At 30.4% G+C, this 13,944-nt stretch overlaps 3 protein-coding genes across 4 annotated transcripts; 2 read left to right on the forward strand and 1 right to left on the reverse strand.

Moving 5' to 3' along the window:
• Positions 1–1,290: 1,290 nt before the first annotated feature.
• LOC119685565 lies at positions 1,291–2,208 on the reverse strand. Its single transcript, XM_038099884.1, has 2 exons — positions 2,008–2,208; positions 1,291–1,901 (listed from the first exon to the last, which is right to left on the reverse strand). Exons 1-2 carry the CDS (start codon positions 2,050–2,052, stop codon positions 1,413–1,415), a joined length of 534 nt encoding a protein of 177 aa, XP_037955812.1. The 5' UTR covers positions 2,053–2,208; the 3' UTR covers positions 1,291–1,412.
• A 63-nt stretch (positions 2,209–2,271) lies between these two features.
• Positions 2,272–6,891, forward strand: LOC119685564 (mediator of RNA polymerase II transcription subunit 7-like). The gene is made up of 3 exons (XM_038099883.1): positions 2,272–2,492; positions 5,612–5,977; positions 6,034–6,891. The coding sequence occupies exons 2-3, from the start codon at positions 5,630–5,632 to the stop codon at positions 6,787–6,789; spliced, it is 1,104 nt and encodes a 367-aa protein (XP_037955811.1). The 5' UTR covers positions 2,272–2,492; positions 5,612–5,629; the 3' UTR covers positions 6,790–6,891.
• A 4,710-nt stretch (positions 6,892–11,601) lies between these two features.
• On the forward strand, positions 11,602–13,421 carry LOC119686302 (PC4 and SFRS1-interacting protein-like). Of its 2 annotated transcripts, XM_038100856.1 has the most exons (3): positions 11,602–11,642; positions 11,707–12,324; positions 12,586–13,421. In XM_038100856.1, the coding sequence occupies exons 2-3, from the start codon at positions 11,742–11,744 to the stop codon at positions 13,383–13,385; spliced, it is 1,383 nt and encodes a 460-aa protein (XP_037956784.1). In that variant the 5' UTR covers positions 11,602–11,642; positions 11,707–11,741; the 3' UTR covers positions 13,386–13,421. The 2 variants fall into 2 exon arrangements, with proteins under 2 accessions (XP_037956784.1, XP_037956783.1); XM_038100855.1 differs by lacking the exon at positions 11,602–11,642 and having other exon boundaries at positions 11,649–12,324.
• The last annotated feature ends 523 nt before the right edge of the window (positions 13,422–13,944 follow it).

Raw genomic sequence — 13,944 nt, forward strand, 5'->3', positions numbered from 1 at the left:
ATTTCTTGATAATGTCTCACGGAACTTTGCAAATGCAGTTGAAGCTGATGAAAAGCCATTCATATAAAAAATTTATTATACAAATTCTCTAGATCAGTTGTTCAGAACCTTAAGATTTTTGGAAACTAGTAAAGCCTATTATATTCATTTTTGGTGTATTATATAGCAAAAGTATGTGATGCTAGTTGAAAAAAATAGCACAAACTCAGCACGAATTCTGATATTTATGAATGAGCAAAATTTAATGGAATAATTTATATTAGAAATAATTTCAGATTTGACGTCACAGTTTGCGTAACAGGGATTTAACTTACACTAATAAATAAAAACCAGGATCACCTTTAGCGACATGGAACCGGACAGAAAGCAGCTTTGAGGCTACTTAATTCTTAGTAAGTTATTTCTAACATATTCTTTATCTTTTCATTGATTCCGCAGCAAGTCGCAGAAAACTTCAGTAGTAAGTTTGTACACGGAAGTGGTTCTCTAGTAATTAAACGTATATATAATTCAGTCATTGGTGTTTTATATCAAACATTTGATTGTAGTTCAAACCAAGTACAGTGCATATGAACATGAGCTGATCGCCTTCTATCAAATTATCCGGCAATTTTAATACGCGCTTAAAGCCGTGATTTTATTTATACAGAGCAAATGTTGGGAATTTTTACATTCCAACAGAAAAAAGCAAAAACGGCGAAAAGTTGGATTACAATACTGCAGATATGGCGGTATCGTGAGGTTTCTAAGATGCAGTGGATAGCAGATGAGCATAGCAAGCTGCAGGTGTATAAACTCCCGAGTACTGATATTAAATTGTACTCCGCTGCTTTTAGTAGCGGAATCTGGCGTTTTCTTCCAGAAAGATGCAGCTTGAATTTACTGTTCAAGAAAACTTTTTACAATTAAAATTAGATTTTTCTGATTGGAATTTTAAAATTAAAAAATAGTTGTATGCAAGTGTTTTTAAAAACGCAAAATACGTAATTATTAATGATTATTAATGTATTTAAAATTTAGAAAACTCTTAAATAAAAGCATAATTCTATCAGCAAATGTAATTTTTATTGTTACCAGCAGTTTCTAAATATTTTTCCTAAAAGAAGAATTAAAAAGTTTAAGAAATAATAAAATTAAATTATATTAATAAGAAGTATTATTATTTATTTAGTAAGATTCTTAAGATTCCATTGCCGTTATTTTGGTACTCATTGTTTAATTATAAAATATTGTCAATATTTTAAAATTATAATAGTTAATCTAAATATTAGAAATAAAACAAAGGATTTGTAAGAATAAGCAACGAGGATGAGAAGTTTTGCTGAATTTTTCCTTTCGAAAGTAAATGAAGGATTCTGTAGTAGATAAAAAGATTTTAAATGCGTGCATTTGGATCTCGATTCGTAAATGCACTACATAAGGTTGCTTAAATATTTCTCTAAAGAGTTTTCCGGTTGCTCTTTTGAGACTTTGACACCAGATATGGGCAGGACGTCACCATTTGCAATTTCTTTAGCAACGTGTACCGACCAATTGGTTAGTTGACATTCCAAACTTAACACTGATTGAGTATTGGTGTAGATTGAGGTTGTGGTCGGAATATCTTTACGGTTATCACTTTTAACTTTCAGAAAATTTTTACGATTAGAACGATTATCGCCGTGTGGTGAATTGCTGCGTTGAATGTTTGAGTCCGAATCGCCAGAATCAGACGAATCAAAGCTATTGTCATAAATGTCCTTAGAATTCCCTTTTAATTTGATTTTGGCTGGAAATGGCTCATCTGGCACAATTTCAATGTTACCATTTAGTATATCTGCATTCTCTCTTGCGAGATCAACATCAAGCCAATCGTGTATAGGGTCTAAAGATTGGTGAAAAAGGGATGGTGTATAGAGAATCTGAAAATATTAATAAGCATTTCTAAGCAATATGTTTAAGATGATTTCATATGTCAACTAGATTTATATATTGAAGGTTTAAGAAGTACAATTATTTATATATTACATCCAAATCATCCTCAAATTCCACGGATAATCTTTTGTCAGCCATGTTTAAATCACCTCAGGAAAGAATAATAACACTCAAAATTATTTAAGTGTTTTTTAAAGATAAGTACTACTAGAAGCTATGATAGATTGAAAGTTTTACTAGAGCAATGAAACTGAAGTGTCAAAAAAATACGTCGCCATGTTAACTTTCATTTGACAGATATTACTGTAATATAGAGTTAACTGTCTCAAATTTTAAAAGTTATTTTGTACTAGAATGCAGTGCAGAAAAGAGAAAGTACTATAGTCTTTGTCTGGCATTTGTCAACTATAGAAGTAAATGTAAATTTGACAATTTAATTTTTTAACACAACTGAAATTAAAGCTACAAGCAAATTTTAATTAATATTGGAAAAACACAAACTCAGTGGAACATTCTTTGAAGACACCAATATTGAAAAATTGTTACTGAAAAACTATTTAATTACAGTGCTAATACAGGTACAAAAAAAAAAAACATTTTTTAAAGAAAAGATGCTATTATTTGAGCATCTACATATATATTTTTAAGTACAGGGCACAGCTACAAATGGTCATGTGAATAATTTAACAACTTTTGCAAATATTGAAAAAACTTGAACAATTTTTTCCATGTTGTTTAAAGCAAATAATATTTGTTTTAACCTCTCTATACAATTTTTCGTTTTACCACCTATTCTATATCAAAAAAGTAACCACTCTCAGCGGACTGAGGCTTAAAGACTTAAACTGTTGACGTTCGATTGCATTCGGACTTGGTGTTGTTCCATCAGTCTATCCGATAGATGGGATTAGAGAATCGGACTACCTAGGTCTTTGCTTACACTTCGGCAATAACTTTGCCTGCAGAACTCTTTCAAGAGGGGAGTGGGAGACAGTATTGCTTACAACGCCAGGAAAGATAGCAATCTACACCGACGGGTCTAAGATAGATAAACGCATTAGATCTTTCAGATTCCACCTTAATATTTAAGGCAGAAATCTCCGCCATCCTTAGAGCATGTGCTCTTGCTTGGAAAATGGACTATCGCAGAAATGAAGCCTGCATTCTTATTGACAGTCAGGCAGCCATTAAAGCCTTATTAGTGGTCCAGATTAGTGCAAGAATGTAAGGAATTTATTGATGCACCAAGTGGAGGTCCAAGGTAACTCTAGTTACCTTACGTTTACTGTGTCTATGTCCAAGCTTAACCAGAATTAAACTTAGGAATCTAGAGTCCTCTTCTTCCACATACTCGGCGATATCTCTTGCCTTAGTATTGGCCAGATTCTTGCCTATGTAAATGCCTCTGACTGGTTCTAACTTGATCTTTTCGTTACTACCCATTATTATGGGGTTTAGTGGATTGAAAACGGCTTTCTTAGTTAATTCAGGAGGATTCAATTCTCCCTCTACCACAACTAACTAACTAACGTCTTCTGTGAGTAATACATTATTTTTCATATTTATTACCGTTTCTTGTATTTAATCTTCTTTTCAATAAGTTTCTATATTCATATTACATACACCTATTTATAGTTCCACACTTTTACCTGTTCCTGTTTTATATCTGTTCCACATTTTTAGATTGCTTATTTTCTATTCATCAATTTATTTATCAATTTATCAGTATGTCTAAACATAGTATAAGAAAGAATTATGTTCAGTTGATTCAGTTGATGTGAAATACCACACATTTTTCAGCCTTTATAGACCCGAATGTCTTTTGTCTTTAAGCTTTGCTACTAGGTCGTATTTAAGATGTTTTGATAGCTGCATTCTAGATACAAAATACAGATACATTTGTTTAATAGGCTATTTAAGAAAATAGGCTAGTAAGTCTAAAGGGCCTTTTACACATTTCATTTATTTTAAGGAATGAATGGGTAAACATCGCTTAAATGTATCCATGATTTTATTTTCTAGTATATTTGTTGTTTTTTTCTAGTACATGTCTAAATTAATGTCGACTAATTTGATATGTAATAGCAAGCGACGACATCGATCGCTGACAGCGACCGAAATGACAAAAACATTTCATATTAATAATTAAAGATGGTGACTTTAATAATTTTTTTAATATAAACTAATCGCAATGGTGAATAAATTGAATTCTGTGGGGAATATATCAAACGGTGTGGTGTGTTATTTTACAGCACTGAGAGTGTATCGCAAAATGTGTCAGATGTATCAGATGTCTTTTCTTGGTATTGATAAATTATACTTTTTTGTAATTTCATAAAATTGCAAAAAAGAAACTTTAGTGCAGTTATAAGTAATTGTGTAATATTTGAATCCAAATGAACAAATTACATGTGTTCTGCACAGCTCAACGATCATATTTAGTTAGAAGTAAATATTTAATAACTTTGTATACAATACATAATTACGGGTAAAAAAAGTCTATGAATATATTCTTGACTTTGGAAGTAGTCTTTAAGAAACGTTCAAATAAACGCAATATTGTATTACGTGTGTGCAACTGATAATTCAAATTTATTATAAATCAATATCAAAGGTTTAATAAATTATGTATAAAGTTTTAAGTTTATACCTATTTAACTTACAGATGTAACAGTTTATTATTTATTTTATTGAATACTTCTTTGAATTTTAAATACCTATACACATTTAGAAAGAACACCCCGGATTTATACAAAATCTAACATTTAACTGAAAGGATAGAATATTTTTTTACACTGATAACCCTGCACCTACTCTGGTTATAATTTCGGCGAGATTTTCGCGCTTATATATATATTTATTAAATTTTCATATATAATACGTATTATTGTTTAAACATAAAACTCTTACCAAAGTCTAGCTAATGTAGACTCCATGTAATTTCAGTGGCGTACACGTAAATAGTTTGGTTTTCTACTTCTGATGTGCTAATATAAATATTGCATATAAATATCTAAAATTAAAGTTCTTATAATACAGTATATTATTTTAAATAAAATCAAATAAAATATGCTTTTAAAAAGCGTTAATTGCAATATTTATTTTTAAGTAATACTATTTTCTCCAAATTTTAATCCAAATTTGTCTTTTGCTCTAATCTTGAAATGATCAATTCACAATAACATGACCATGACTGTCTGCATAACATAGCCCTTAAAGCCTCTGGCAGTTTAATTACAAAGCTAGCATATTAATAAATTATTAATGAATATATAATAAATAAATATTAAGTAAATATAAATATTAAATAAAAATAAAAATTAATATAATTAATTGGTCTCAAAAGGAAAATACAGTTAGTCCACTCCGAAACATAGGATCACTAAATTGATTAGCATTTCCGGATTTATTTAAAGATAATGGACAAAAATCAATATAAACTTTCCAATCGGGTGTCTTTTACACTGATTATAATTATGTAATGAACAAGATGTGTTCACGATATCAGTTTTCAATATCCATGCAAAAATGTGTCTAATTAGAATTCGATAATTTTAAGTGCTATAATCTAGCTTGTATTTTCGATGACTTTTGAGAACTATCCATGCAAGCAAAGTGTGTATTGTAGCTGTAGTAAAATACATACCACGACGTGGAAAAGCTGCAATAATAATCGTTCAAATTTTTTTATTTACAGTAGAATATTGTAAACTATATGATGAATCAATCAATTATATCCAATTCTTCAAATGATAATGATGATAGTATGCCAAATCCACCAATCCAATATATCAGCCTATACACTGACGACAACATACGCGCAAATTGTGCACCAGCGCCACCACCACCAATTCATGGTATCTATCAATCTTTCGGTATGTTTGTAGATCCAAAAGAAACGGTACCAGTATCATTGGAAAATAATAAAATAAAAAGAATAATACCGGTGCACTTCGATCGTCGCGAAGAAATGAAAAAATTAAATATGTCGATTTGCATTTCGTATTTAGACATGCTTGATGTGTTAGGTACTGATGATAATGAAGAAATATTGAAGCAGAAGGTAAGATTAATAAAATTTATTTAAGTTAAACTTATTGTTTTCAAAATAATTTGCAGCTGAAAGATATTGAATATCTTTTCATTCATTTTCACCATTTGATTAATGAAATGCGTCCACATCAAGCACGTGAAACTCTTCGTGTTATGATGGAATTGCAAAAACGTCAGCGTGTTGTGACACTATTATCATTCCAAGAGACTATGGTGCAAGTTTGGAATATGATTAAAAATATTTTTCCTGATTTCGATATAGATGATCCAACTGATTATTCTAACGCAGATTCACAGTTACGCAATGCTACTGAATGCAACAATTTACTTCGTGAAGAAAAGGCTGCTAGAGAAAAATACTTACAAGAACTTGAAGACATAAAATCACAAGGCTGTTCGAAATCAAGCAGCCAATATAAGGAGAATGCTGACAAGATAATAAATACTTCTGCAGTAGTAAGTGATAAGAAAAAACCAACATATCTGGAGGAAGTAATGGCTAAACATGATAAAGCAATGTCTGTATTTAACACTTTAAAGAATCAAGAACAAATAAAAGAACAAACTAAGTATATTTATAAAACCGAAGATAGCGCCCAATTGAAAGAAAAAATGCAACATAATAAGCCCAGCCTCCTGTCCGTAAAAAGCTTAAGTCAAAAAATTTCGGTTGAAAACGGTTATAAGAATGTAATTGAGTCAACAAATGAACCAGCTAGCAAACGTTTCAAATATAATAATGAAATGAACAAACAAAATGGGTTCTATAGTCTCACTAAGTTTGATGAGATTATGTGTACACTTCTGGATGCAATGGATTAAATTTTTTAACCCAAGAATTACTTTATTTAGTTATCACATATTTATATATACATATAAAAGTTTAAATTCAAAATATACTTCACACTGAATTTGCTATACATATGCTAAAATATATGTGTTTCTAAATAAAAAATAAATTTTATAATTTCCTGTAATTATTATTAACTAAAATTCTTTAAAATATATCAAAGAAATAAATATATAACATTAATAAATAAATAGTATTTTTACTGGGTTATATTAGTTAAAACTTTTAGATTTATTAATATAGATATCAGTGTGGTTAAAATCAGTTATATGATACACTTCCAAATACTGTCCGTTATTAGCTTATTCTTCTTCTTCTTTATTTGTCGATTCGATTTGGAATATAGGTGATCAGATGATAGTATACAAAATATACAAAATATAAGTTAACATAAATACAATTATTGCTTAGTCTGATGAAGTGATAAACAACAATCTAGTCAAGGGTTTTGAAGAAACCTCGCAGTTAATAGAGAGTAAAAGTGCTCAGATGCACTGACTCAACTAGCCTCAACACAATAAATACAAATTTTAATATACGCAATGTTATGAATTTTTGATTATTACTAAATATTTGTCCCTATTTCTAGCCGCATTTACAGGGTTAGCTATATTTTGTATTCCGGTCCATTATCTAATATTTTTTAACTATGCAAAATTGTTTTTATCCGATTCCCTATTATCCTTTGATTTTGGCTTGTATGATTAATTGTACCAGCTTGTACTTACGATTTCTTATGGTAAGCTTGCACTAACAAGAGATTTAGTTATGCGAACGAAAGCTACTATGGTTTTAACTCAATAACGATATCCGAGAATCGAAGGACGAAAAAGGACCCATCCGAATGCAGTATCAAGAATTTTTTAAAATTGGATAAATTTGTGGAACTTCGTGATAAGGACATACATATTTATTAGTGGGCTAGAATTTTTTTACCATGAATTCATCCAACCCTTCTTATAAGACTTTAAGCAATTATATCAATTATGCCTAATGAGTTATCTCATTAGGCGAAATTATCTTAATTGTACCTTAACAAGCAATCAATTAGAGCTCATGACAAATACGTTAATGCATATAAAAAAAAGAGTATAATATAAAGCTGAAGTGCATATGTATGTAAAGATATGTATGTTACTTTAGAACATAAGTTCTTTACAATGTTTTTTCTTGCCGAGAGTGATGCGTCTTTATGACGAAAAGAAACTATTTAAAAGTTAGATGGATTCGAATAGCGAAGAAAAGACACGAACAAAAGTTTAGTTAATTTATTGAAATTTGGCTGACAATACTACTCATGATCAGTGGTTTTAGAAAATATTCTAATAACTTTTTAATTAGTTTATAGTCCGTACATAAGTACTTCATTGAGTCTTGTCATTAGAAATAGTATATAATATTATTTAAATTTCTTCCACTAGACATCTTACAGTAATACATTTTTTACTGTATATACTTTTGAAGAAATTTTTATTAACTTTTTATGGATATTTTTTTATCCTGCCCCATATTAACACTAATAAACACACTACTTAATTAGTCTCACTGATAACATAACTGAATATGTACGAATATATATAAAATCTTCATTAAGTGATTGGCAAATAAAAGTAGTTCACATCTAAGATAAACTTCCAAATCTATCAATGGACACAAAAGTTAAACACTAGAAGCAGAAATATTATGCAAATTGTTAAATCTAGTAAATAATTTTTTAATTTCATGAATATATTGACTATAATTCTAGATAATTATGCAGTTTTAAAACTAAATAAAATTATTATTTTAATTTTTGTTTATATTAATTTATTGAGATTATGTGTGAATAAATATCTATTAACGAATGTTTTTGTTTTCCATAACTGGAAAAATTAGTTGACTCAGTTAAATATTATAACAGTTCAATAATGTTGTTCAATATATTTGAAATCAACTTTTAAAAATTGATGAGAAAATAAATGAATATATCGTTTTTAAAATTTTGATGAATGAATGAGCAAATCTTTAGCTATTTTTTTCATCATAACAGACATAAATAAGCACAAAGGGAAAATAGAGCACGATCGACAAGTAATGAGAATTTCAAATTTGTACATTCTGTATTTTGTTTATAGAGCTGTTTTTATATATTGGTTGAACTGTTAGTAACATAACTGGCCATATATATGCAAACTTATATACACATATATATATAGTTGGCACGTACGTTAGCATGGGATATGCTAACAGTAAAAGGACCTATTTTCCTACAACAGGTCCGAGAATAAGGTGATATAAAATATAAATGTATATATATATACATGGTATACCATATCTATATATATATATATATATATATATATATGCCATATCTTACCCAATGCTAACGTACGTGCCAACTGAATACGATTTTTTTTATCTAACAGTTCACGGTGAAAAATAATATTACTGTAACCTTCCTAAGTATCTAAATATTCGCTCCAAAAATATTTCTCAACTGGAAACTGTGGCAACAAAAGTGCCTATTATTGCTTTTTTAAGCTATGGTCTATTAAACATAGAAGATGAAATAAAGACTTTTTAATGAAATTATCATTACTTTTCGATCTAACTGGTGCAAGACTGCCCTGATAAGCTAAATCTGTTTGGCGAATCAAATTAGCTGTCGATTCTTTGAGTACCGAGACATACTGGCTTACGTGGAAACGAATACTCAGATAAACTATTCTGGAAAAAACATTACAATGTTCAATACACAATGTCAATTATTTGACATTATGTATGTTTATCTAATTCAATCAACATATTTGAAGTTGACCTTTCTTGATGCATATTAGCACAATTCACATTAGTTATTGTTACCTATAACAATAGGAGATAACAGGATTGTATGAACTTATCAAAATAAAAACTTAGAATCAGAAATCATAACAGGGCACTGTAAACTAAAATACCATCTTGCAAGACTGGGTATACCTAAGGTTGCAAACTGTATATACTGCGAAGAGAATGAGGCTACACATGTGTTGTTAGAATGCCCTACACTAATGCACAAACGAAATAGATCCTGGGAATGTGTATTCTTACGGAAGAGTCAATAAAACTTCGTAAAGTAGGTTCTATACTACTTTTTATTGACGCAACAAGGTTTAGAGACCTTCTCTAAACCCAGAAGAAAGCACAATATAAAACTAAATACAAAGTACTAATATCATCTGCTTACAATTGAAATATGAACAATGAAAAGCTATTCTAGAGTTTTTACATAACTTTCTGACTAAAAGCTCTTTAAAATAAAATAATAAACTTATGCCAATGTAAACGATTAAACCAGAAATTGATTAACAATATTTATTATAGCTGCTCTACTTAGCACTATCTAATCTCAGAGTAATCACTAATCGCACGGGGCAGTACGCAGATCCTAGATCAATCATTTAATAATGACGAAGATTATGAGGAATACTCAAATTAGTCAGTGAGATGGGTGGGACTCTGCAGAAACCCCCCAGCCATCATAGAGTAAAAGTGCCCAGATGCACTAAATCGGAAAAGGCCCAACATAAACTGCAGTGAAAACATGATATCACATTAAAATAATAAATAAAAAATTTAATTTAAAAAAAATTTCATATAAAAATATATTGTTGCATTTTTTTTTTTTGGTAATAACAAGTACTCAAACCAGTACTACACTGTACCTGTTTTTTGTCGACTATGAGAAAGCTTTTGACTCCATCGACAGAGAATGCATATAGGCTGAGCTAAGAAATATTGAAGTCCCAGAGAAAATTATATCGGTCATACGTGGCACCTATGAAGGATTTAAATACTCAGTTGTACACAATGGAAAGATGTGTAAACCTTTTGCTACTGTTTTAGGCAAGGTTGTTTGGTGTCAGTATTGATCTTCCTCATTGTAATAGTTGCAGTAACATGACGGACGACCAATCGCTCATGAATCATCTAAAGTTGGTTTACTAATAAACGCTGCCAAAAGAAAGGAAATACGAATCAAAGCATGATCAGAAGAACCGCTAAAGCTCAATAATGAACCAATTGAATGCGTTGAGGTGTTTCAATATTTAGGTATCATTGTAATGTCTAGTGGAGGTACACAAGCAGATATGGCTGACAGAATAAAGAAAGCAGTGGCCGCATTTACACGACTTAATACAATTTGTGGTTGTCAAACTTTTGTAGAACAAACACTAAAGTCACTATATTTAGGGCATACGTTTTATTAGTTCTTCTTTATGACTGTGAAACATGGTTTATGACAGAACGACTGCAACATAAATTTCGCAGGTTTGTCAACCGCTGCTTCCGCACAATCTTCCGCGTTTTCCGGCCTAATATCATCTCGAATGAAGAACTGTGATCAAGAGCAGGCATGATAGATATAAACATCGAGATTCGACGACGAAAATTCGACCTAAAACTGCATGGATGCGTTCCACATTAAATGAGATTTGCTTGCACACCAGAAATATAAATTACAACCCTATAAGCCAGATTAGGGAAACGGCTTTATATAGAAGACGATGGAAATTACTGCTATAAAGCTTGTTCCCAGCATAGAGGTAGCTCGAAATTACTTGATGTCAAGCAAAGCGTAAATAGTAATAAATAATAGTACTCGAAATAAAAATTTATGTACTAGAAGTTATTTTTAACCAATATCTCTGACCCACATATGACCAAAGTGAATTTAAATTCCTTATAAATACAAATTTAAATAAAAAAAATAAAAAATACAACCTTGTTAGAAATTTTTTTTATTAATACTTTGTAGTTATAAATTAACTAATGTCAAGCAAATAACTTAACAGTTTAATTTGTATATGTGAGTTAAGTTTGTCAACCATACCAATTTTATATTGATATAATAAAAGTGTATCCGATCTTAGGTTTCAGTTAAAAGTTTGTATTATTTAAAAAGAAAATGGCTAAGAAGAATATACAGTTGATGAAGTTTAACATTGGCGACCTGGTTTTTGCCAAAATTAAGTACTATCCAGCATGGCCGGCAAAAATAACAAAAGCCGAAAAAAATAAGTTCATTGTGTATTTCTATGGAACTGAGGAAACTGGAATTGTTAAACCCGGGAACCTTTTTAAATACAAAGAAAATAAGACAAAATTTTGTTCCGATAAAAATCTAAAGCGTCCCAACTTTCGCGAAGCAGTTGAACAAATTGAAACGGCTTTAAAAAGCACAGATACTGGCCAAAAATGTACACCGAATGTAGTCGTATCCGACACAGCACATGATAAATCTATTGTGGATGATTTTCCAAGCGATAATACATTTGTCAAACAAAACAAAAATATAAATCCAGCCAAAATTGTAAAAAAGGATAAAAAACGAATAGGCGGCAAAGCGGTTAAAAATATCACAAGAATTTCTCAAGGGAGGGTCTCCAAAAAAATCAGTCGCAGAGGTCGAACAATTAAAGTCAAGCAATTTTCTAGGAGTTTCATAGGTGTACTAACACATCAAGCACACCGCAGAGTTCGAAAGAGAAGTATGTAAAGTATGATGTATTATGAAGTATGATTTAATAATATAAAAAAAATGTAAGGTCACTTGAACGTGATTTGTAAGACATGGCATGATATCTTAAATATTTGTAAATTTGTTTGTTTGAACCAAATAATTCTTCTGTTCCTATAATAATACTCAGTTGGACACGATTTGTCAAGCTATTTTTATGCAACATTTATATAAGCTTGTGTATAACTATTGTAGTTTTTAAGTTAAAAAACTAATATGATATATATTTTAGGAATCGGTGTAAGAAAAGCTAATATAAAATCAACAAATGAGACTGATTCTAATAAGCCAACGTCGACGTTGGAACCAAAAAATGATGACATGATTTTTGGTCTTATTCCGCCTAAAAAATATTTTGGCATAACATTTGGTATGAATAAACCGGAATCATTCACAGATGCAAGCGAACGTGTAGAATGGGAAACCGCAGCACGGAAAGAGGCAGAATTATTAAAAGAATGTTTAGAAATTGGCGAGGTAAAACTAGAAACAGTAAAAGACAGACTTATCTTAGATGTCCCACTTGAAAACCTTACTGGTGAAATTTCTGAAATGTTAACTGCACAAATGGTTAAGCGTAAAGCCGCTGTCATGGCTGAAATGAATTTTCTTAAACTATGTGAAGAAATACGATCATGCTTAGGGCTGAAGAGTGTATACCTTGATAAATGTCTAGAGCTATTGGACAATTTTGAAAAGTTCCAATTAAATCAATTGATTTTGTTGCGCAATCCAGACGGTGTCGACATCATTCGTCGCTTGTGTACCTATGTAGGAAATTTCAAGCAATGGAATGTAAGTACCGCCGAAGAAGCACGTCTTGATACAAAAGCAGAAATAATCCGTCAGGTTGCAGAAACTGTTTACAATAACATTAAGGAATTGTTTGATTACAATGGCGAAATACAGTTCTGGGACAAATTCACTGAGGATGCAAAAATATTTGAGGAGGTAACACAAAACTTAGGTGAACGACGTCGAGTGTTATTGACCGAAAGTTCTTATCGAGAACTGTTAGCAGCTAGAAGCTGAGTTAAATGATTTTTAAGATACGTAAATCAATAAAATGATTTAATAATACAATATACACATTCTTTAAAAATCATTAAACCTTTTAATTTCTTTTTTTAAAAACATTAAATTTACCACTGTATTTTCAATTTATGGGTAATACTTTCTTAAAAGAAATTCATGTGATGCAATATCAATTATGTTTAAATAAAGTAGCATCATAATAATTGACTAATTTTTGTTGGTTAGATGCTTTTGATCTGATTTTCATAGCATTCAGTAAATTCCGGAAGAAGTTGCGAGCGGCATTTGGTCATCGATAATCATCTTAAATTCCATTAATGCATCTTTTATATATAACTTTTGCAGATCCTCTATATCTTGATAAGTCGGTTTGGTTCACCTTTCCTGCGCACAGTGGTATTTCTTTTGAAGACTTTGTTGAGTAACACTTTGTTTTAAACAAAGACAATACAAAAAGTTACATATTGCACTACTGAATTCCTTTTAAGATAATACGTATTTTATTTTATACATTAATTTATGTTTATGCATTTTAAAAATGAATTTGTTTGGAATA

This window comes from Teleopsis dalmanni, chromosome 2 (assembly GCF_002237135.1).
Source record: "Teleopsis dalmanni isolate 2A chromosome 2, ASM223713v2, whole genome shotgun sequence".
In the NCBI taxonomy this organism is placed as follows: Eukaryota; Metazoa; Arthropoda; class Insecta; order Diptera; family Diopsidae; genus Teleopsis; species Teleopsis dalmanni.